Raw genomic sequence first — 25,468 nt, 5'->3', positions numbered from 1 at the left:
ATTAAGTCGCTTTAAATTTAACATTTGGGTTGATAGGATAGTAGGTAGGTAGAAATAGTGGGTTCTAGAGGACCTTCTTAGAAAAGCCTAATTAGCGTTGATTTGCGTAACTCTTGTAACCTTAATTCTTTGTGGAATGGTTGATCAGGGCTTTGGCATGTAATGACGGATTGTTTAAAGGAGCAGCAGAGGAGGTTCTTACTCACAAAAGTTTCTATGAAATTCACTAGTCTCTTCTCTATAGCGTTACATTTTCGCATTGTAAGCCATTGTTTTATGATAACACCTAAATCCCTGTCTATAAAAGGCCTGGATTGAGCTAAAATCTACTTGGCTTTTTTTTTGTCGTGGGTAGGCCATAATCTACCTTGATATTTTGGAGTTTGTTAGACTATTCCATCTTCGATTTGATCGGCATCGGCACTATTAGTGCATACATTTTCCCTTTCACGACTCCCATGTGTATTTCGACTCTTACCGCCTTGAAGACATGAAGGTTTGGAACTTGCTTCTTAATTTGACTTGGAAATTTCTGAAGAGAAGACAAAATTTAAGATCAGTTTGATTAAATAATAAATTATAAATACTGTAGGATGTACGTTATTAAAAACTTCGTATTAAACTTAAAAAAGATTTTTAAAATCGGTTACATCCACCCTTAATTAATATTTGTAATGCTGCCTTGCCTAATCTCTTCCTAAAAAAAAACATTCCTAATACATATTATGTATTCATAAAAGTTAAAATTGATTTCAAATGAAAAACACCAATAAAATTAAATATCAAATTAAAACTAATTATTTTGATGGAAATCTATTCATTTTTGCTGCTATATCCTGGTTCCAGCTAACACGGCTCAAACTTATTAATTATTAAATAATCATTTTTAGCAAAAAAACAAAACCGACTTCCATTTATCAAAACTGGGTTTTATGGTTTTAAAAATGGTTCCTATGGCTAAAAGTGAACGAAATTGAAATGGGACCACACTGCAGCCACCAGCTTTCCAATACAAAAAGAATTATCAAAATTGGTTCACTCAGTCCAAAGTTATGCGGTAACAAACATAAAAAAAAAAAAAAAAAAAAAAAAAAAAATACAGACGAATTGAATACCTCCTCCTTTTTGGAAGTCGGTAAAAATAAAGGTTTTAATCCCAAAAGCCCATAATGAACCGCAGAATATCAGACCGTTTTGAATATAAAATATAATTAGCACCACTAATACACACTCTAACATTATAAAACGACATTGAGCAACACTTATGCGGAATTAAATTTTGTTTAAATCAATTTTATATGTTTTTTAAGGTCTTGTTGTCTGGGAGGTAATGTTTGCATTTTTGGTTAAGAAAGAAATTTTATGAGGACCGAAGTTTTTTGAAACTATGGTGGTCACAATATTAAACCTTAAAAAAGGTTTATTGTTAAAAAAAATTTAAAACTAGATTTGGAATAATTTGACAAATTTTTTTTTTATATAAATAAAAAACTAAGCGATAAAATTACTTTCTTCTTATTTATTCAATATTTGAGGAAACCATAATTGCAACACTACCTCTCATACTACAGGGGCTATAAGAAACAGCAATAAAATTTTTGTTTTTTAACATGTACACATGTCAAAAACGTTTAAAACGTTGGTTTTTGTAAAATCCTATCCTATTATTGGTTTTCCACAATTTTTTTGTTTAGTTTTTGTTTTTAATTTTAATAATTTTTTTGTCTTGTTATATTTAACTATACACACATACATCTTATAATTAATTGTTTTTTTTTTTTTAATTTTTTTGTTTTTTTTTCTAGGATAATACTTTTTTATACCAATTTTAATTGTTTTCTATTTATTTTTATTTATGTATGTATTCCTGTTTTGCGCTTACCTCGATTTTTTTTTTGTTATTCAATTTAAGTTGTTGCTGTGTTGTCGTTTAATTTAACGGTAATTGAAAGTAGTAGAAAGGATTTATTTGAATGGTAATTGTTGTTGTTGTTTTTGTAAAAGGATAGATTTTTTTGTATTTGAATAAAATGTTAGGTGGTATTTAGGTGGGTAAAGTGGAAGTTTTTTTTTGGGTGAGATGCAAAAATGGTGGGAAATGTTGGGATGAATTGTCTCATTATCTTCTACTACATTTATATTTAAACAACAATTGGAGGTCTAATGTCAATTGTCTTACTGTCAGTTATGGTTGATGATAATGATAGTGATGTCAAATTATTGTAGTTTTCGGTAAATGTGATGGCAGCATCACTAATGGTCGGCGGCGATGGGGTGCGCGTTGAAGCATATACATCAGATGATATTGTAGACGCTGTTGATGCCATCTCCGTGATGTTATGTACTGTTGACATTGAATACTGCATTCCTAGGTTAAATTCAATTGAGCAATCTTTTCCACTTCGGTCGTCTCGTCAAACTTTCTCCTTGACACTGTGTATTTGTGGCGTTTGTATACTTGGGGCGGCTGCAAATCTGTGTGGGGAGAAAATAAAAACAAACAGGATGTTGGGGTTTTTATTATATATAATCTTTTCTTCGAGGACGTTAAAATATTTAATTCAAGAAAAAGAAAGCACAACCGTTTGTATCAAAAAGGATATATGATAAGATCCGATTAAGAAGATATTAAAATTGTACACTCATGAGGAAATAAGACAATTTGAGATTAGTAGCTTTGTGATTAAAAACTATTTAATAGGTAGGTATTATTTAGAATTGCAGCTGCTTGTATTAGTCAGCTTTCCAACGATGTTTATATCCACAAAAATGTTAAAAACACAATTTTTGTGAAGGACAAATTGAATTGTATTACGGCAAATTTTTTAACAAAAGTAGTAGTAGGGGAGCCCAGGAAGGGATTTCGCGCGTTACTCGATTGCGTCAGAAAATCATATGGGGAGAAAGCTTGTACTCAGTAATGTACTCCTACCAAATAAGAAAGCTTGATACAGTGGTGTTCTTTGTGGGCAGCCCGTCAGATTAGTAAAAAAAAAAATCGATCCTCGGAAATACTCGAGCGCGTCAGATTAAGAAATGGTAGGTTAAGTACACCCAGAAAAGTGTATATTTCAATAATCTGACAATTTGAGTGTGGCATAAGAAAATGGGGGAGTCACAAAGTTGTAAAAAAAAACGTCACCTCGAAATACTCGAGCGCGATTAATTTTTTTTATCCTGAAGGGAATTTAAACAGGAACACGAAAAACATATAATCTGACGGTTTTCATGGGGCAATATAGCCAAAATTATAGATAAAGTATGAACGCACAGTACAAAAAAAATACAATTTTTTGGTTCATGTTGCTGAATTTTTAACGTTTTTGTCGAAATATATACAATTTTTTTGTCTAATTTACTTACACTACTTGTTATGTGGATACGGATTGACTTAAAAAAATCTAAAGAATTCATTAAATTTGATAAAAATAACGTGCCAGAGGGAATAACCCCCAAAAGACGTTTTCTATGGAATTCATGACCGGAGAATTTCCAGATTAGTCCAATACTTAAATTTTTTTATCGAGGAATAACGTGAAATTCTCAACTTTATGGCAAAAGCCCCATCTTTAATATAAAAGCTCTGATCGTCTTGTCATTACGTAATGTTCTTAGATTTGAGGTAGTTTTTTCTTACGTAAAAGACCAGGCAAGCAAAACTTATCAGTTCTTTAACTTTTTTTAAGTCAATCCGTATCTACACGAAACTTTAAAGATTCAGCAACACTTCACCAAAAAAATTTTATTTTTTTCGGTTGGGCCTAATAATAGGGCAAGGTACTGTACGTATGTTGAGAGCTGTGTATACCTCTCTCTGGGCCTTTTGTTCCATTTCACTCTTTTTCAGTCTCTCACTCTCTCGTATAGTTCCCAACCATTATGCCATCTCAGCTGATCACAATATCGGGCTCGTTTTTTAAGTTGGACTACGCGCTTAGATTTGTTTGTAATACTCAAATATTTTTGTAAATTTAATGAAAAAAGTTTAATAAAATCTTTTCAATTATGAGTGATCAAACTGTGAAATGTGTTTTTTGTGAAAACGAAACTTGTGAAAAAATCAAAAAGTATACACCAGATACAGATGCAAGAAATGTCATTTTCTATCAAAAAAAATACTCGTATGCTTTTCTAAGTGTGAGATGAGATTCACGGCTTCAGTAGCTACTATCTAGATTTTTCAAATATCAAGAATATCCACTTTTATCCTTAGAATAAGATGTACAGGAATAGGTGTATATTACATGTACAGTGTTTGGTAGTGCGGCATTAAAACTGTCAAAATTAGAGTCAGAACTGTCATTCTACTTGTGTATGTGCATATATGTGTATAGAATACACATGCCGTGTGCATGTATGTGTAATTAGAGCCTGAGCTGTCAAATTAGAGAACCCACAAACAAGAGCGAATTTATTTTTTTCTAAAGGTAAGGCGCTATACCTAACCTGTTGGGCCTGTAATTTTGGGGAATTTATTGATAATATGCGAAAAAGCTATCATTTAACTCAACTAGTTATTTAGGGCAAAAATGTAGAATGATTTTTATGAAAAATCAAAAGATCTTCTAGATTTTTTTTTTAATTCCAAACATTTTTATTTGTTTACATTATCTTTCGAGACATTCGCAAAATAAATTTGAAATTTTCACCCTAACTCAAAATTGGGGAAATTTGTTTTCTAGGCTAATTCAGAAAAATTACCCAAAACTGCAGTCAATTTCATTATTTGTCAATTCATTCCATTCACTATAAGCCATGAAATTCATTATAAGAAATTCCCAAACCAAGAAAACAGTAATAAAACCTGTCTGGTTCGATTTCTCAAGATTAGCACAATTTTTTTTTCTTTATTCCACTATTTTTTCAAGAGATACATACATTTATAAATTAAAAACGGTCACTGTGGTGTATGCGTACTATTTTTTTTTCTTTGTGAGGTGAGTAAAAAATAGTGCCTCTATAATTTTTAAACTAAGCGTAGGTTAGCGAAAATAAAAATTGGGCTATCCTGGACTAATCTTTGGAAATTAAATTTTGGAAATTGTTTTTTATTGTTTTATTCAAAAACTATCTCATTTATTTTTTTAAATTGTCAGATTAGCAGTACTCCTTAACATAATTGTCAGATTATCATTTAGGGTGACTCTGACATCGAGCTGAGCCTACAGTAGAAAAATCTGACGCGCTCGAGTAACTTAAGTTAACAATTTTTTTTTTACATTTTCAAAAATAATTTATAAGTGTAGGCCACGTCCAAATCGTCAGTTATTCAAATTGAACACTATTTGGAGTTCACTGAACGTACCCTCTCAAAATTTGACACGCTCGAATAACTTTTTTTTTTTTAATTTTTTCTACCGCTTTTTTCAGCCACCCACCACTGTCTAATTGTCAGATTAATATATATCGGTTATCACAAAGCCAATGCGAGTACACCCTATTAATATCTGACGCGCTCGAGTATTTCAATGTGACAGTTTTTTTTTACATTTTCTTAACGTGTTTATACTTAACGTGTTTATACTAACACAGAGTCCTAATATCACTGGTCTACAAGAGTTTTGCTACGCTAGGACACTGTGAAATCGGTCGTTAATATTTAAAAAATAAGAAATAATAATAATAATTTTAACTCTAGCTAATGCTAAAAAAATTCCGAAAAATATTTGAATTTTTCAGTCTTTCGTCACGTTAACCCTTAAGGACAAGTTGTTGACAAAAATATTGTATCACAGCCTTTCAACTAATAAAATTTCCTGGAATTTTAGTCTCAAACAGTTCCTGGCAGACTTATGGTTTCCAAAATTTAGTTTTTAAAATTTCGTCTTTTTTGTGGGTAATTTTTCTCTACAAAATGTAAAATCGTTCCAATTTTTGTTCATATTGCTTGGGTATTGACGTTATGAAAACTGCACAAATGTGCATTTCATCAAATAACTCGATACTCAATTTACAAAAAAAAAAACATCAGTTAAAAAAATGCATTTAAAATTTGAAAAATTTAAAAATTGTCTGTATTCAAAAGAATATATTAATCCAAAAGTGTGCATTAAATATTTTTTTTTTTTAATATATGTACGTCGAATTTCTTACAATTTTGACAACAATTTGGCCTTACATTAGCTTCAATATAGTTACCTGAATGCAAGAACTAGCTAGCTAACTCGATTTATTTTTTCGTTTTTGAGCTTGTATGTGGGTTTTCTATTTCGTTGAATCGATTTACTTAACTGCATTAAGTAGATAAAAGAGGTTAAAAAATCAATAGGTATTTGGAAAATAGTTTTTAATACTGCGATTTGATTTATTTAAAAATAAAATAATATAAAATTAATGAGTTTTTTATTAGGTAATTTCAAATATTTTTGTATTAAAAACCTTATTTTGAATAAAAGAAACAATTAAATCTCTTTTGTATGGTTTTTGTGTTTGCTATAAAAATTTTGTTTAAATGTATACTTGCGACAATTATTTTTTTTGTTTTTAAATAAATAACTTATAAGGCAATAAAGTTTTATTTTAGTTATGAAATCAATTATTATAAGATTTCAATAAACTAATTAATATTCAATGTATTGTCATTCCAATATTATTTTCCGTTCAACTTATGTAAGACGCTTAATAAACTGCTATATTTTCATTTAAAGCTCTAAATGCCTAAGATCTTCCCAGCCCTTCCTAATTGATTAAACATTCATCTATTTCAATAATACAACATAATAATTTATTTATACACCAATACAATCCCGATCCCAATATCCTGCATCACTACCGGTATATAAACGAAAATACCATTTCGATTCTACTTCATCTAATATAAAGAAGGTTTTCGACCCTGCCTGATGATAGAAAATCGATACGGGTTGTTGCTCTATTATATGTACAACTTGATATACGTTACGCATCCTTCATTTCACTTCGAGGCTTCGAGCACTTCCACAAATAAAAATAAATTAATCTCATCAGTCTAATAGCCTACTACTTGTTCCAAACTATTGTTTTTGTTTGCCTTTCTTCTTGCTGCTTTGAGTAATTCTTTGGGCATCTTTAATTTACTATTTATTGAACTTGAGATTGTAGAAGACTGTTTCATCCACTACAAGCATTTGTTGGTCGAAAGGACGACAGAACATTTAAGTAGTAATTCAACTTACAATTTGTAGAAAACCCAAAAATCAGGAGAATGAAATGAAGAACACTACTTACCCAATTGAATTGGCGCCAATACTGCTGTTCGTGCCACTAATACCATCATCACTTATGCAGCTACTAATCGGTGGCTGGACAGGAGACTGATGGTGTTGCTGGTGGCGCTGCTGATGGTGGCTAGATGAACCTTTTGACGTTTGTGTCTGGGCTGTCAAGACGGGTGTTTTTGTAAATGGGGCTTGAAATGAAGTTGACGTGATTGTAAAATAGCCGCCGGGCTTTGGTTTCAAATGACGGTTATTCATTTGCATGTGGACAGTCTTCATAAATTCTATTTGATGAGCAAGCTTTTGGATTTGTTCCTTTTTTTTTTTTTGTTTACAAGAAAAACAAATAAACAAGACAAAGAAAAATAAAAAACATCAGTAAACAACTTTGAATGATTTTATTAAAAGCCCATATAAGAACTTGGTGATAGTTGTTGTTGGTTTGAACAAATACAACACTTACCTTTAGCTCCTCGTTCTCCTGATACAAGTCGGGTGATTCTTCAGGCACTAAACCAACACCATTGAGAGAGAATGATGCTGTAATGCTACGAACTCGAGCCTTATTGTCCCATTGGTCTCCTTGTCCTTTGAAAACACGAGATATTTTCGGACCGAAAACCAAGACGACAGTGACAGTTGTGGACAACTGTGTGCGAATGAACCCCAGGAGGTACTTTATGTCCGGACCAGCTTGGGGGAATATGAAGAGGCTGTGTGTATTGTGTAAATGAAAAAGAGCGATGGATATATAAACTTATGAAAACGTTGTATCCTTAAGGAGAATTGAGATGAATTGGTTGGTATTAAAAACAAAAAGATTTATAAATAAGTACACCTTAATATTAGAGATACAAAATACTACTACTTGAACTTAAGGGTATGCTTTTAAAAATGTATTAAGAGACGTTGTTATCAAAATGATTCCTTAATAAACGTCGTCGGTTAGTAACTAGATGTTGTTAGGTTTAAGTTAAATATTAAAGTTGAATGAAGTTTCGAATGAGGTTATACAGTAGTTAGCTACGTTTTTTATTGACAGTAAGTTAATAAACTACGTATTAATAAAGAACTTTGAAAATGCTTTAAAGGTTTAATTATGTTAATAAAACCACATAAAAAAGTCTAAGAGGGTACCTACTCAAAAAATTATGTGTAGCAGGTGAATCGTAAAAAGTCATGAACTCTTAAAATTACCCAAGTTCAAAGTTTAAAAACACTGGAAAAGTAAAGAAAGAGGCTTGAAATTAGAAACAAAGAGAACGGATCATTTTCGGTCCCCAGTATACAGGGACGAGTTCATATCATATGAAAAGATGGTGTTTGTTATGTGTGTGATAATATTTTCAAAATCGTTCATGGGAAAGGCGAGATATTTGAGATCGAAGTTGCTGACCTAAAAATCTGAATCTCCAGATGTTTTTTTTTTTTTTTCAAAAACTGACCATTTGACGGTCGGCGTGACAAACGTACAAAAATCATATTTGTATCAAATGAATGGTTTTTTTGACCCAGAAAATCGATTTAAAGATTTCTAATGGTAAATTTTTGAAATCGTGAATTTTGTACTAGATTTGTATCCTATTCGAAAGATAACCTTTTCATTTAATACCAATATGATTTTTACGCTTTTTACTATATATTAAAAAAAAAAACATCTGAGATACTGATTTTGATGTCAGCAACCATGAAGGATTTTGAAAACATTTCACACACATAACAAGCTCAACGCCATCTTTTAGTTGATACCAAATTCGTCCCTGTATACTGGTGCCCGAAAATGAGCAGTTTCTCTTTAAAAAAATTTCCTCTAACATAATATTTGTTTACACCTAAGGCTTCGTATTCATTACTTTCAAACCTGCCTGGTTTGATTGCCCAAGGTTAGCCCAAGATTTTTTTTCGCTAGTCCACCTTTAGTTCTAAAATTATAACCGAATAATTTTTTTCACTTCAAAAATCACAAAAATTAATTTTTTTTATTCAGTGTAAAAATTGTTGGTTTTGCACTTAATTTAGATAATAAAATAGTAAAAATACAGTTTTTTAAATATTTTTTAAATAGAGGGAATTTTGGGAATGTATCAGGAACTCCAGCTGGACAAACAAGAGCAATTGGTTTTAAACGATTTTCATTTGACAAACGAAAATATTGAACAAAAAGTGAGCAGTAAGTTTTTGTGATAAAATTTTTGAACTAAGAAGGAAAAACCAAAATAGTGAAGAAATTCATTGGAATAACCACGGTAAATTGAAGAAATGTGTAGGAAGGATAATTAAACTGAAAAAAATTTATTTTGATTTTTAAGAGGTTGGTAATTTGAAAAAAGTTTTTTTTTGTCATAAGCTTTAAGGGTGGACTAGCGAAAAAAACAAAAATAGAGGCTTTTGTTCAAAGAAAAATAAACAAATAACAGTTCGAGAAAATGTGTTTATTTTTGGTTGTTTTTTGTTCTGAAAAATCCTGTTTAGTTAAATTGAAATTGTAAAATTTTGCGATCTAACTGCAACTTTGGAAACTTTTATACATTTTTGAAATTTACAATAACAGGGCAACTTTTTAAAATAATAAACCATTCTCACACCGTTCAATTTTTTTGCTGTGTTGCTCTCAAATAAAAGTTAGAAATTGATTTTTTATAAAACTTTAAAGTGTTCGTTAATTTGCAGCGAAATTGCGTATGGAATAAAAAATATTTTGATTAATTAATTGTTCCTAATTATTTGGCAATGTTTTTGTAAAAGAATTTAAAAAAACAAAAATCAATAATGAGCGCAGGAAGCAAAATACTGTTGCAAAGTAAAGATTTTTTGAAATTTCACATAAATTGCATTAAATCAAAAACCATAAGGATTTGGGATGAACAAGTTACCAAATTCTGATAGCCCTTAAGTAGGCCAGTCAGCAGATTTCGTTTGATCCATTACTTTTGGGACACCCTGTATTTTATTATCATTTTTACTTGCGATATAGGTACTATAGGACAAGTTTAGGATTCGTAAAAAAAATCGAACTCGAGATAACAATTTTACATGACATTACGATGATGGAGAATGCCAAAAAGTGAGTCCGGCAATTCTGTCTGTCTGTCTGTGTGTCTGTCTCTATCTGGAGCTGCAGCCTAAACGAGTGAAGTGATTTTCTTCAAACTTGGTAGTTAGCAGTTTTTGGGGATTCCCTAGAGGGGAAATCGAAATTTTTTTTTTTATGACCAAAACTAACGGTACCTGCCATATAACGGAAATAGAAAAGTTAATTTTTTTCAAAAACGGCTCTAACGATTTTGATTAAAATTTTTGTGTGTAGTATTACACACAAGACCCAACTTTTGAAATAAAAAAATATACCTGTCATAGAACGGTTTTTTTCGTTTCTGAATATCTCGTACAACACTAACCCGATTTCGATGAAAATTTTTATACAAAAGTGTTCGAGTAAAGGTAATATTAAAATGTTAAAAAATTTCAAAAAACGCATTTTTGGATTTTTAAAAAATATTTCAAAATTTTTTTTTTTTTAGTTTTTATGTGTAAATTAATTATTTCTTCAAAATGGCATACCAACTGTTTTTTATACAAGTAATAAAATGGCATAATTGGTTTTGTTTTTAAAACATCATTTAAAACAGTGTTCAATTAATTATAAAAACAGATTTTATTTTTTTACACTACCTATGAAATTTTTGAAAATAGAGTTACTTTAAGCATAAGCGCAAGTACGTGCGACCCAGTCGTGCATTTTATTTCATATCAATTTCTCATTCCAATTTATTGAAAAATATTAAATAAAAAATTCTTAATGTGTACTAATTTAAAGGCGCTTTGTGTTTTTTCGAAGTAAAATGTATGATTTACTGAGAAAATTTGATCTGCAATAAGATTTTACTTCACATAGTTTGGGAGAAAATAACAAAACAATTATATCACCTATAATAATAGAAAAAATAATATCACCACTATCTTGTAAAGAATATTCACTTTCAGTAATGTTTTGAAAAAAGAAAGAAAATACTTAAAATAATAAAAATAATAAAAAAGAAAAACAAAGAAATAGGTTTCATTATAATAAACTAAAACGTAAAATCTAGTCAACATTGATATTTTAATTGTCAAAGTGAAATTTTTACTATCCACTTTAACTTAAAAAAATGTCAAAATTATATTTTAATTGTGAAAGTGAAATTTTCACTATCCACCTAAAATTAAATAATGTCAAAATGATATGATAAAATATCAAAATTGATATTTTAATTGTTGGACGACTTTTGTCACTCAAAAATGTTAATTTAATAGCTGTTATTATCAATTTTTTTTTTCGGTGCAAGGTTAGTTCAGAAAGTTCTAAAAAGTTCATTTCGTTTATTTTTTTATGTATTTGCTGTTACTTCTGAAAAAAGTTTGGATAGATTATACTAGGCATTTAGATTTTCTAGATGATGTTCATATGGCAAACCCAAAAAATCAATGATTTTTGCACTTGAAAAAATATTTGTATACAAAATAAAATATTTGTATGTTGTGGTTTTTAAGGTGAAATGATGCAAATCAACTAAATCTTCTTAACAGGATTGTTATATGGACTTCAAATAAATAATATTTGACGCGCAATGCCCACACCAGTGGATTTCCTTTCTCTAAATTATAAATTAAAAAGGTCACTGTGGTGTATGCGTACTATTTTTTTTTTGTGTGTGGTGAATAAAAACTAATGCTTCTATAATTTTAAATTATGGGCTAATTTTTACACTGAATAAAAAAAATTATTTCCGTTATAATTTTAGAACTAAGAGTGGGCTAACGAAAAAAAATCTCGGGCTAACCTTGGGCAAACGAACCGGGCAGGTTTGAAAAAAAAGTAGCATTTGGGGGTGCCAACTTCACATAGCCCGTTAAGGTGGGGAGGTAATTTTGTAAAAAATTATTTGTAATACAAAAAAAAAAAAATTAAAAAAAAAACGGCAACATTTACACTTTATTCATATTTTTAAATAAAGTTATTCCAATCAATTTTTTTTTTGGATTTCGAAATCAAAATTTGGGGAAAATAGTTTAAAAAAACACATTTTTGTTAAGATTGTGGATTTCAATACGAAATTTATCGATATAGTAAACTGCTTAAATGGATTCTTTATAAAACACTGAAAACTATGTGTTTTTATGCCTTCTAGTTTTTGAGAAAGTTTTATGGTTTTCATTGTTAAATAAAGTAAATATGTCTCTATACATATTAAAAAAAAAAAAATAAATTTTTTTAAGAATGAATTGTAAATACATACCTACCATCTTAAATTTTCTTGAAAAAAACATATACCATTTTTGTGCTTTACATTGCATTGGTAGGATTAGCATATTTTCATTTGCTCTTTTAAGAAATACCTTAAGCACCTGTTTAAATTGGTTTTGTCCTTCCCAGTTTTTTTTAATATGCATATCAAAACGATTTATAGTAGCACACACTGATACAATTTGATTTATTTTTAGGAAAAAGGAAACGCATGTTTAACATCATACCATAAAATATTAAACTACTCTTGACCAAGTTAAATGAACCATTTCGGACAGGACTATCAGGTGAAATACCTTTATTTGATATATTCAAATCGGATTTACCAAAAGGGTATTTCAATAAGCTTATTATTTAAATGTTTCCTCTTTGGCATATGCTGAAAAGCATTCAAAAAAGGAAGCTTAAACATCAATCCAATAAGTTTTGGCTGAATTTAAAATTCGTTTACTCTATATGAAAAGTCTCTATACGTTCGTAAATATTTAAGCGTTATTTTTTTGGACAACGATTACTTTAATACATACAAACTTGTATGTAATATTGTACGTATGTAACCTAACTCTAAACATCAACACATAAAATCCAAATCACATCTGAAATCAGTGATTTTACCACAGACTGCCAGTCAGCCAGCATTGCCCAAAGGTAGCTTTTTATCTCCCTTCAATTTCCAATTCGAAATACACTCACTATACACATACTACTAACATCAAAATGTCTGTTATCAATCCAATGGATAAAATCCATAGCTTGGAGCCCGATTTGGTTCTGTCAAATTGTATCCTTTTTATACTCTTTTGGAAAAACAAAAACCCAGAATGTTCTCTGTATCGACAGATGTGTGTTTCCGGTATCAAAAGGTTTAATCTAAATGCTGCCCGATTGACAATTTGAACAAAAAAAAACTATACCTTTTTTTTTGGAGGGAAAAAAGGATTCGTTTGGAGATAACTACTGAAGGGAAAAGAAAGAGGAATGATGTGGTAAGAGATGGAGCGCGACAGGACAATGTTATGCTGAATCAGTTAGATCACAAAATTGAACGACCACCCAAGGACGATTACGTGTATTGATTTTTTGTGACCAAATCTTTTGTTGTTGTAGCCATAAAAACTGTGACGAAAAACCATTGAACAGACTTTTGTATCCATTTGGATGTCATTTGAGTATTTACTGTAGTTGGACATAACACAAAAAAAAACACAAGTTGAAAAATTCTTCTTAGATTAACTCTTGAGAACAAATCAAAACTGTGTCCTTAATTTAAATGGTTACTTGAAAATTGTCGATGAATGTCCTTTTTGAAGAAAAAAAAAAAAAAAAACAAAAACGGAAGTCGTCGACAGGTTTACCATGTTTAAAGAACAAAGTGGCTTAGTTTTATTTAAAAATCGGTACACAAGATTTTCTTAACAAAAGTTTATATCCAATTCAAAAGTTTAGAAAACTTGCCAATTTTGTACAGTGTCCCTTAGATTCGTAAAATCCTCTTGAACTAGTTTAATAGACCCCAATTACATTAAAGATTAAAACCACCATAAAAATATTCATCGAAACATAAATAATAAAAGCTTTAAATGTTCCTCAAAACATTTAAAAAACATATTAGCGAGAAAATGAATGAGTGTAAGTTTTTTAATAGGTACTCCTCATTAAAAGGGTCAGGTAAAAGAATTAACCAAACAAATTACAAAGAAAATAAAAGCTGAAAGTTGGTCGGAGTTCGTCATAAGGCAAAGAAAAAATATTTAAAAAAAAATTATTCAATGAAGAGTATACACTGAAAGAAGAAAAATCAGGTCCAATAGAAAATTAATCATGAAGACGTTAGTACACGGAGAAAAAAAGCACGTAAAAACAAACGGATTCTGCTTGGGTAGAGTAAAATCTTGACTTGACAAAATATTTTTTTTTTCAATCAAACTCACAATGAAATTTTACTGATTTGAGGAAACTATCATCTAAAAATATATAATTTTTAATAATTTCCCATTTCTTTATTTCTTTAATGTTAAATATCGTCTATCACATCAAAAACAAAATCAAATCAATGAAGAATTATTAAAAAAAAAATATATTTTCAGATGACAGCTGGATTGAGAACATTTTTTCCACAAGTCGAGATTTTATTTTACTCAAGTGGATCGCTCTATTCTTGCTGCGAATAATGACATTACTTGAGGGAATGCTTGAGTAGAGAAAAATCTCAACATGAGCAACGACTATGAATTCCGCTCTTGAAAATAATATGAAAATCCTCCTCATTTTTATGTGGAGACATTTTAATTAAAAAATAAAATGCACGACTGGGTCGCACGAACTTGCTCTTAGAGTTGCTTAAATTTTTAAGACCTTTATATAGAAATTTGGAAAATGTAGGGTACCCTACTATATATCGCACCCTCAGTGCAAAAGAGCGAGAACTCAAAAAAGTTCATTTCGAGAAAACGCTTCTGCAAAATACATACTGACTCTAAACTTTCCCCTATAACTTTCCATGGGACAGCAATTTCCATAATGTCAAAGAAACATAAACATAAGAACCATTAGGTATGTTTATTTTGTAGTTTAAACTTTTAATAAATTTATTTTTTAAAATTGTTTAAATTAGGAAAGAGTTTGGCTTTTTATATAGTAGGAATTGGATAAAAACAGTCATAATCTTTCGAATTTTTCGTTTACGTTAACAACAAGCCCTTCAAAAGTAATTTAAAAAGCAACATTTCCTCATCATTATCTCAAAAATGTCATTTTTTGACTTATCGCTCTTTTGCACAGAGGGTGCGATATGTACAAAACAAAAAAAAAAAATAAAACTCGTTTAAAAAAAAAAAATAAAATAAAGTCTGAAATCAAATTGCCCTCCAAACAAGTATGCAGTTTTGATTGATATATTAAGAAGCATTTTTAGAAAAAAAATTTCAAAATCGTTAGAGCCGGTTTTTAAAAAATTAATTTTTTATAAATAAGTTTTTGGAAAAAAAGTTTTAAAATAAAATTGGTATGCCATTTTGTAGAAACCACTAATCAACATCTAAAACCAAAATTTCAAAAAAATTCAATGTCCCGTTTTCGAAAATTTGATTTTTCAAAAAAAACATTTTCAAAATTTTTTTAAAAATCCAAAAATTATGTTTTTCGAAATTTTATTTTTGGCTTATATTAAAATTATATAAATGCTTCTTCACAAAAAGTGAATTTCAACTTTACTAAAATCGGTATATGACGAGTACCGTTATTTTTGGCCCAAAAAAATTAATTCTGGAGAGTCTCCAAAAAATGCTACATACCAAGTTTGAAGTCAATCGGTCCATCCGTTTAGGCTGTAGCTTCTTATACAGACAGACAGACTGACAGACAGACGGACTTCCGGGACCCACTTTTTTGGCATTCTCTACCATCGTAATGTCATGGAAAAATGTTATCTCAACTTTTTTTTATTGTACGAATGCATAACTTGATATATATAGTACCTATATCGCAAGTAAAAAATTGGTAGCCACTTAAATTTGGTATTATAATTATAAACTGTGACTAAAGCTGAAAGTTTAAAAATTTAATTTACTTGTTTTAACTAACAAATATTAACAAGATTTCTTCATTAATTTTAAATGATTTCATCTTTTAATGTTAAAACGTAAGCACAAACAATTAAGACGGAATCTTTTCATTTTTAGTTTTTTTTTTTTTAATGAAAATTCCCATTAAAATGAAACTTGAGAGAATTACTTAAGCGGGTTCCACTTATTTTAAGCGGAAATCCTATTGTTTTAAGAGGGTGTGGTTTAAAGTGGGTATCATCTTATTTAAAGGCACCTTTTTTTGGTGTATGGATGAATAATCACAACCTTTTACTCTTTTAGTACGTTGTTTAGTCATCAGAATATTAAGAATATTAAGCACATTCTTCCTTTGTAAGTAAGTTTCTACGATAACGGGAAATGCTCCATAATCTCGATGATCTGTCAATGACTGAGAAAGTAACTGCATTTGTGAGTCACTGTGATATTTGAAGTCATATAATTTATTCAAAATGATTGCTTTGAAAATCCCTGTTTTGTTGAATTCAAATCGTAATATATTTCGTTCTAACTTCAACTTTGGAAACGTTTATACTTTTTTGAAAAATGCAATAACAGGATAAGTTTTTAAAATAATCGTCAAAACACACAAAATTTTTTCGCGGTGTTGCTCTCATATAAGTTAGAAATTGAGTTTTTATAAAACTTGGAACTGTTAATTAATTTACAGCGAAATAACGTATGAAATAAAAAATATTTTGATTAATTAATGTTGTTTTAGTGAAAGAATTAAAAAAAAAAAAAAAACAAAAATCAATAATGGGCGGAGAGAGTCCAAAGTTGAAGTTAGACCGAAAGAGAACTGTTCCAAAGTAGGAAATTTTCGAAATTTGCTTGATACACAACTTGCGCATCTTCATTTTGGAAAGACCTTTTTTCACTCATATTTATTTGTAAGCTGCGCTAACTTACCTCAAACACTATGCTTAGTTGAACTTCCTGTATTCCACAGTATATTAGCATGATGGTTAAGGCACACGAATGGTAGGTCAAATAATGAAAGTTCAAATCACGGTTGTTTACATTAATTTTTTTTTTTAAGTGTTGCGTTTTGAAAGAGGAACCTTTATGATTTTAATATTGTCGCGTTCTGATTTTAATATGAATTACAGTGGTTTTTGGTCATTCTATACCGTTTTTGTTTTTGCTATTTGGAGATTTTTGGGGATTTGGAGAAAGTGGGAGAAAAAATAATTTATTGGAGATTTTGTCCATGGGGTGCCTTTCCCCATGTAGATTTTATCCATGGAGTCAAAAATATTCTGGAAATTTTATCCGATTGAGATTTTTTTTTCTGAGAACCCTTAAGTTGGCCTATCAGCATATTTCGTTTGAACCATTACTTTTAGGACACCCTGTTCCCTGTATATCAAGTTATGCAATATGATATTACGATGATAGAGAATACAAAAAAAGTCGTTCTCGAAATTCTGTCTGTATGTCAGACTGTCAAAATATCTGTTGGTCTGTATAAGCGGCTATAAAATCAAAAATAAAATTTTGACAGCTGTTATTTTTGATTTAAAAAGAAATTTGAGTTTTCGGAGGTCAATTTCATTTGAAAAACAAATTTTATGTTGTTTTTTTTTCATATGTGTATATGTTTTATGGTATATACATAATTTGCGAAATTTGTTTAAAAAAGTATTAAACATTTTAGTAATTTGAATTCTAAGAGCAAGTACGTACAACCCAGTGCTGTATTTTATTTTTTCTGACTATGAAAAATCAATTTATTCTTTTAAAATTGCTCAACTTTATTTTTGTAAAATAGAAATATTTCAACCAAAAAAATAAAAAACTAAAACTTAAAAAATAAAATGCACGACTGGGGTCGCACGTACTTGCTCTTGCAGTTCAAAGCACTTTTATGTTAGTTTACTTGTAGATTTTACGAGCTGCCTCTAAAATAAATTTTAAAGAAATTTTGTTGAGGTTGGGGAAGAGCCAACATTTAGACTAAATTTTTTTCATATAAAAAAATTTTTTTTTTTGTATTTGACTTTTTTGAGAAAAAATAAAAATGCAATTTTATTGCCATTGCTTTAAATATTACGTATACAAAGTTTAATCAAAATCGTTAGAGCCGTTTTCGAGAAATTCGCAATATCGTATTTTTTTGTATGGGAGGTATACGATCTAAACGAGATATAAAAAAAACAAAAAAAACCAACTTTCAGAATTCCATAAAAATCATCTGTACCAAATTTGAAGAAAATCCATCCACGCGTTAAGGCTGTGGAAATGTGTACAGATGGACGCACAGACGCACAGACGCACAGACGCACAGACGCACAGACGCACGGACGGATTTGCGAGACCCACTTTTTTGGAATTCTCCATCATCGTAATGTTGGTTTTGATTAAAACCTCAAATTTTTTTTTCGACACGAAACCAATACTTGCCCTATAGAGCAAGTAAAAATTAAGCGGGTATAAAATTTCATTCATATATTTTTAGATTTTCAAAAATACAAACAGCTCAGTAGAAGCGTTTGATCCATATTCATTCACTATGTGACTGTGATCTGTGAGACATCCTGTATAATACTTCCATGCTTCCACTGTTTGGTGGATACTAACGATTTCAAAGGTCTTAGCTCCAAACTCTACTTTTTTTAACCAAATAAACATTTTAAACCAATATGGTTTCTTTTTTTCAAGAAAAAATTTCCTCTTAGCGTGTGTGTTTTCATCCAAATTAATACTATGTTTCCACTGAAACTATACACACAATTGTTTTCTTTGAGTGTATGATGAACGCTTTATAACTTTTAAGATTCAAAACATTAAATTAGCCATGGCTTTCGTCCTTTTTTTTTTAAACCATTTGGAAGTTTTCAAACGGTTTACCAAGGAGAAAGCATCCACCGCAAATGTTGGAAAATTTATAGTACCAAGCACATAAAGCTGGAGAACAAATTTCCAGCGAAACATTGGAATTCATATAAAACATGCATAAATTAAACATCATCGCAGTTTCGCCTTGAACCCTTTTTATTTTTATGTGACTGTTGGGTAAGGCAAAAGGCGACGAAGACGATATGACGGGGTTTTTCTTTTTTGAGAAAAAAAAAAAAACAAGGGACAAGGATGTTATTTCTTTTATAAAATGTTATTGTAGTTCTGAGCCGCCACCCGTGTTTATTTTTTTCTTCTTTTTTGCTGTTTGTTGTTTTGTTATTGTTGTTGTTTTTAATGGTAAACATTTTGATGGCATGGCATGAAGGAATTTGCATAAAGAGTGTATGAATGAGTGAGTGATAACAAAAACCTTGCAATGTTTAATATAGGCGCCTCAAAAAAACATAGAGCGTTTTAGAAATGAGTGTTTTCATTTTATGTTTAATATGGATCTTAAATTGTTTTTTTTTGTGTTGTCCTTGGGAAAGTTGTACGATGTTGTTGGAGCACAGTGCTTTTTCACAAGTGAAATTTAATGAAATTTTCTAATAGGATTTATTCTCGTTTACGGATGTTCATATTTCAGGAAGTTTAATTTATATAATATTTCTCAGAAGTTATTTAATTTTTTTTATCGAAATTAAAAGGATTTTTTATATTGTGACTTTTTAAAGCAGTTTTAATTTTTTTTATACAAAAACAGATTCGTGCAATAATAAAAACTAAATGCTTACAATTATTGTTAACAGTACACAGCACTTGATTATTCTTCAAATGTTGAAATTGGGAAATGATTACAAAAATGCATGCAAAAAGTTACTTTTGCAAAAGGAACGATGAAAACTCCTTTCAAAGTCTGAAAAATTCTCTTGAAATGCAATAAAAAGTCCACAGAAGAATACAAAATCACATTTTGCAGCTACCTATTTCTCAAATTTAAGCAATAGTTTGCAGTCTTTCAAGCACCACCAAAGCAGACAGAGCTACATATTGTATACAATTGTGTTGGGATAGGGGAGCGAAAGGACACAATCAGATATTGGTTTCCATTGACATTTCGATTTAATCACAAAAAAGGTTTAAAGTATAGAAAAAAAAGCGTAGCTATGCGCCAATTTTATATTTTACTTTATACTTCAATGAAAATTGAATTTAATTAAATGCATGAAAAAAGCAAGTTAAAAGCTTTTGAAATCTCAAAAGATAGTATGACTATGATAAAACAGCATTGCAGGATCAAAAAATTGTTTATGTTCCAAAATCGATTTTATAATTCATCCAAGATAAATAGAGTGGAATTTAGAGCTAGTTTCAAGAATATCAAAATATGTAAAAAGAACACTTGAATATTTATGTCAGCTCATGCTAATTTTACCTATGTGAGTTCGTATAGGTGCTTTAAACACTTCTTCTTCTGATCAACTCGAAATCTAACTTAACTAATGTCAATCATTAGAATTTCTTTTAAAGGAAAAAGAAATTGAGCTCTCTTTGTTGAGAAATAAGTTTTATGTTTTTTCTTATATTCTGCTTCAATCATATTTGTACGATGCCCACAAAAAAGTAAGAATTTTTTAAAGCCAACCATGTCGAAACTTCAAACTGAGATTACGTTACTTCCTGTGTTGTGTGGTATTTTTGAAGTTTTTCAATTTAAGATTGTGTAGCTTGTAAAGATGGATCAAAATATGTAACGTGTTAAAAAAGAACACTATTTTACCGTCAACGGCGGATCCAGGAGGGGGGGGGGGGCACGGGGGCACGTGCCCCCCCCTCCAGAACTGGTTCATACTTAAAGCAAATCAAATGATAAGAGTTGTTAAAATATATGAATAATAACAGAAAGAACTTGAGTGAAACTCTTGTCTATTTCTGGCGAATTTTATTGTTTGTTGCATCCCTTTTCCATGAAATGCTCCACCCCACAAATAAATAAACGACTAGGTATTTGTTGGGTAAATACGAATTTTTTTCGATTTAAAAAAAAAGTGAATTTTCTAAGTGTTTTTTAAACTTCAAAGTGATTTTGGTGAAAAATTTTGATATGGACATCGACAATCAAGGTATGAATGGTATTCTAAACAAAATTCAATTGCATGCAGCTCTATTTTTCATACGGAGGGGTTGAAGTACACACTTAAAAAAATTTGTTCGTTGTTTTTTTCTAACATTAGTGTTTTTAAAATAGCGCAACACGTCACACCATTGCATAACCTATATATTATTGCTGGATATGTAGAACAATCTTGCATTTCAAGACTTTGCCCAAGTTTGCACCCCCGAAAATAAAGACCCCTTGAAAAAAAAACTCCTCAAAAGCCCCCTCTACTTATTGATTTTTATAAAAATTATGTTTTTAAGAAAATTTCTAAACGGATACCTTTAAAAATATGGAAAGAAATAGTGTTCCAAAAGTGTTTCAAAAGAATCCGTGCAGTAGTTTTGAAGTTATTAAAATACTCCGAACTTGGTCAATTTGGCTCCAATAGACCTACAATTTGAACACAATATTTCTGAGATATAAAAAAATTTTAATGCAAATAAAAAAAACTGGGTTTCCCCTGGAAAAAGTGTAGGTATGTTTCAATTTTTTTTTTTAATTCTTTGGAACTTTAATATTTATTAGAATGTATTATTTGACTAAAAACTACCAGGTCATTAAATAATGGTATAAATATGTCCATAATATTGCAAAATTTTATACAAATCAATTAAAAAGTGAAACATTTTTTTTTCTAAATTTCATCTTTAAAACATAATTTCACAAAAAAACTATTTAATGAAACAACTTGAGTCAAAAAATAAAATAAAAAAAAATACTAGCTTTAAGAAAAGTTATAACACAGGATTGTACGTGCATTTTATGATTTTTAATTTTTTTTTCTCTCCCTTCTAATCGGGAGGTAAGTGGGTTAGAACTTAAGTGACTTTTACTGTACCAACAGAATGTAAATTTTTCCTCCCGAATAACTTTGTCATTTGGTACATATTTGATGTGGAAAATGTGCCCAAATATTTTTGGCCAGGTTAAGACCAAAATACCGCACTGTGCGTCGTTAAAATTCGCTGTTTGTCAGTCAGTCGTATGATACTTCACTTTATTTGTAACTGCTATTGCTGATTTTTTTTCCAATCCGTCCCTTGTGCCCCCCCCCCCCCCCCCCAGAAAAAAATCCTACATCCACCCTTGTTTACCGTTATCTCAAAATGGTGAATATGAAATGAATTGCATTGATGTAGGTACCAATATAATAGTCCTGCTTATTTTTCTATTTGCAGTATAAATTTAATTCATTTATCTGTTAAATAAAAATGAAAGAATTAAAATACGGTTCAAAACGATCAAAAAAATTGGGACAAAAAAACTTATTTTTCCCGTTATTCAGTCAAAAACTTTTTTTAAAATTCTAATTTTTTGTACATGCGCATGGCCAATACATTTATGTCCTATAAGTTTGAGATGTTTCATAGAAACTCAAAAAATTGATCAAAATAAAAAAAAACACCCAAAAATAGGTGTTTTTCAAAAATTCATATTTTAGAGACGTTAATTTTGTGTATTATCTTTCAAATTATATTTTAATAAAAAAATTCCACTACCTATAATCAATATTTTGTGAAAGGTTTATTACCTTTCAAATAAGCTATAGGAGATTTTTGTATCTCTAATAGTTTACAGTAAAACCCGGATAAGTGCCTCTCGCTTAAGTGCCTTACCCGCATAAGTACCTTTGTTTTTTTTAGAACCAACATTTTAAGGGTTTTTTCATACAAAATTCATCTTTTAAGTACCTTTCTATTACTTGAATTTCCCGCTTAATAACCTGGCATTTCAAATACTTATAATTGAATTTACTTGCAAAAAATTCTTTTAAGTAGGTACACATTTGAAATTAAATAAATATAGAGATAAGTGCCTATGAGCACTTAAGCGGATTCTTGTAAGTACCTTACCCGCTTTAGTGCCTATGAAAATGGGGCATTTAAGGTGAGGTACTTATCCGGGTTTTACTGTATTTTTTAATTTTTAATAATTGTATTCTATGCCACACTGCTAAAAGTTTCGATTTATAAGACGTTATCACGTCAAAAAAAAAAAAAAAACAATTTAATGACAATCATTATTCAATGCAAAATTTAACATATTTTAGGTTAATGTGATTTTTTTTGACATATGTATGCATCAATTTTAGTAAATGAACCTACTCACTACTACTCACAAGGGAAAACTATGTAATGTGTAGTCATGGTGTTGCAGCTGAACTCCATATTAACTGAGATATAATTCAACTTTTTTCCAAAAAGAGAGAAAGCTGAGAAGTTAATAGTTACATAAATCGTAACGAGGTCCATTCCCTGAAATTCACTGAAAAGTCTTCTTTGCGGATTATTTTTTTAAAGTCATGACTTGTCATTAAAAAGTATGTGATTAAGTAAGTATATCCCAAAAGTCATGACACGTCAACCAGTCTGCATTCAATCTTTTGCATATGCACATCAGTTTAAACCATGTTTCAAGCAATTTATTTTCCCACAATCATCGCATCGCACTACGACTACAGTGCCAACATACATACGTCAACAAATTCTCTTGTTTGTGTTGAATTTTCCATCTAAATTTAATTTCAAAAACAATTAGAGTGTGCTGATAGGGTTATAAAATGCCAACAAAGGCAAAGCTAACCCGATTCAATTTTTCAACATGGCAGCTGTAAACCTTTCACTCAACAACCTTCATTAAATTACATATACATACATTTTGTTTTTGTCCTTTTTTTAGAGGATAATGGAGTACATATATACTATTTACATATATGTATTTACACTCTTATACAAACAAACAGATCAGCATCCTTGTTGAAGAACATTAATGCCATTTATATTGAATTAACAATGCTAATTGGTTTACACACAATCAAAATGGCGGATTGAACACAAAATTTCAAATATACAAATTGTATCAAAATAATATTGATACCAAACAAATACATATGTAGTTGAATTTACATGAGAAAAAACCTTTAACCTTTTGTAGTTCTATTTCAGAATATATTAAAGCTTTTAGAAAATAAACCTTTGAATTATAGTTGGCCTTAGTTTTTGGCCCTTCGAAATGTGTTATAAGGCCTAATTTATCTACAATGTATTAACAGCATGTTGAGTGTAAATGATATTCTAAATTAATTCCACGCTTACGGTTACTTTACATTAATGATGATTAACAGTTCAATATGTAGAGCTGTAAATTTTTAATTTGCTTTAAAAAATAATATTTGCTTTTAATTGAATGTTTTCACCAATAAAACTGTTTGCTACCATCAAATTTTTAATTTCGTCACTTTTTTTTTTCTTAAATGAAATGGATTTTGAAGTAGGTTTAATACCTTCCAATCATTTTATACTGCCTGATATTTATTTCAATGAACAACATTGACATTTTTGCAATAACAACAAATGTCTTGGGGCTGGTTTGATGCATGATGTGTGGACATAACTAAGCAATACTATCGTAATAACTAGAAACGTCAAAGAAGAGGACTTCAGGCAAATATTTGATAATTTTCGGTTTTCTGGGCGAAAGATTTAATTGCAGAAAATCAAAATACATTTGTAGGTACATAGTTCAAGTTTAATATACCTAGTTGAAAATGTCTCATGTTTCCAGCATAACTGGTATACATAATTCAATAAGTCAATGATAACAAATTAATGAATGCAACTATTTTTATTACTTCAGCTGCAATTTTATCAATTTTTAACATATTAACTTAAACGGTCACTGTGGCGTATGTGGTACATTTATTTTAATGGAAAAAAATACTAGGTATACCAGAATTTAATGTGACGCTTTTAATTTTTGAAGTTATATACTTCTTTTGGCGCGTTATAACCGAGTAAAATTTACAATAGATTGGCCATTTTGAAACTTGACTAAAGTTTTTTTTTTCTTAGTGAATTTCCATTTAATCATTGTCTGTTTGTTTTTTTTTTTTTTGTATTTAGTAATAAAAAAATAACTTCTATTCGTTAAAAATATGGGTCCCTCAACTCTGCCTTGCTGTGGACTTTGGCAAACAGATCCCACTTTCTAACTAAAATAGTGTTTGTATCATTTTTATCAAATGTATGAACAAATTGAAGTGAAAACTTCTTTAGTATCGTAGTGAAACACGATGAAATGAAAAATCGTCAGGAAAAATCAATTGATTATAACTTTTTTATTTTAATAGATAGATGAATGAAATTTATACAGTAGATAGGTAATAGAAAAAACTATAATTCAGTTGATTTCATATTCAAAATCCTGAGATAACGGTGAAAAGATGTTCTTTTTTTAAACACCTTATATCTTTTGATCTAGAGCACATACCTACAAAAACAAATTTTATTTAACTTTATTGAGCATCGTGATAATATAAGCTCTCATTTCATAGCTGTACCCTTAACTACAAGCTACACAATGTTAAATTAAAAAACTTGAGAAATACCTTGAAACACCT

At 29.8% G+C, this 25,468-nt stretch overlaps 1 protein-coding gene across 2 annotated transcripts in view; it reads right to left on the bottom strand.

Moving 5' to 3' along the window:
• Positions 1–2,371: 2,371 nt before the first annotated feature.
• LOC129905914 (probable G-protein coupled receptor CG31760) overlaps positions 2,372–25,468 on the bottom strand; it is a 135,714-nt gene continuing 112,617 nt past the window's right edge. For both annotated transcript variants that reach the window (XM_055981544.1, XM_055981545.1), the window contains 3 exons: positions 7,660–7,909; positions 7,207–7,511; positions 2,372–2,475 (listed from right to left, as the gene is read on the bottom strand). In XM_055981544.1, coding sequence (XP_055837519.1) covers positions 2,415–2,475; positions 7,207–7,511; positions 7,660–7,909 — 616 coding nt within the window. In that variant the 3' untranslated portion in view covers positions 2,372–2,414. The remainder of the gene's footprint in view (positions 2,476–7,206; positions 7,512–7,659; positions 7,910–25,468) is intronic.

The sequence above is a fragment of the Episyrphus balteatus genome, chromosome 1, assembly GCF_945859705.1.
Source record: "Episyrphus balteatus chromosome 1, idEpiBalt1.1, whole genome shotgun sequence".
Classification (NCBI taxonomy): domain Eukaryota; kingdom Metazoa; phylum Arthropoda; class Insecta; order Diptera; family Syrphidae; genus Episyrphus; species Episyrphus balteatus.
Note: the sequence above shows the minus strand (reverse complement) of the source record. Positions and strands in the feature narration are given on the sequence as shown.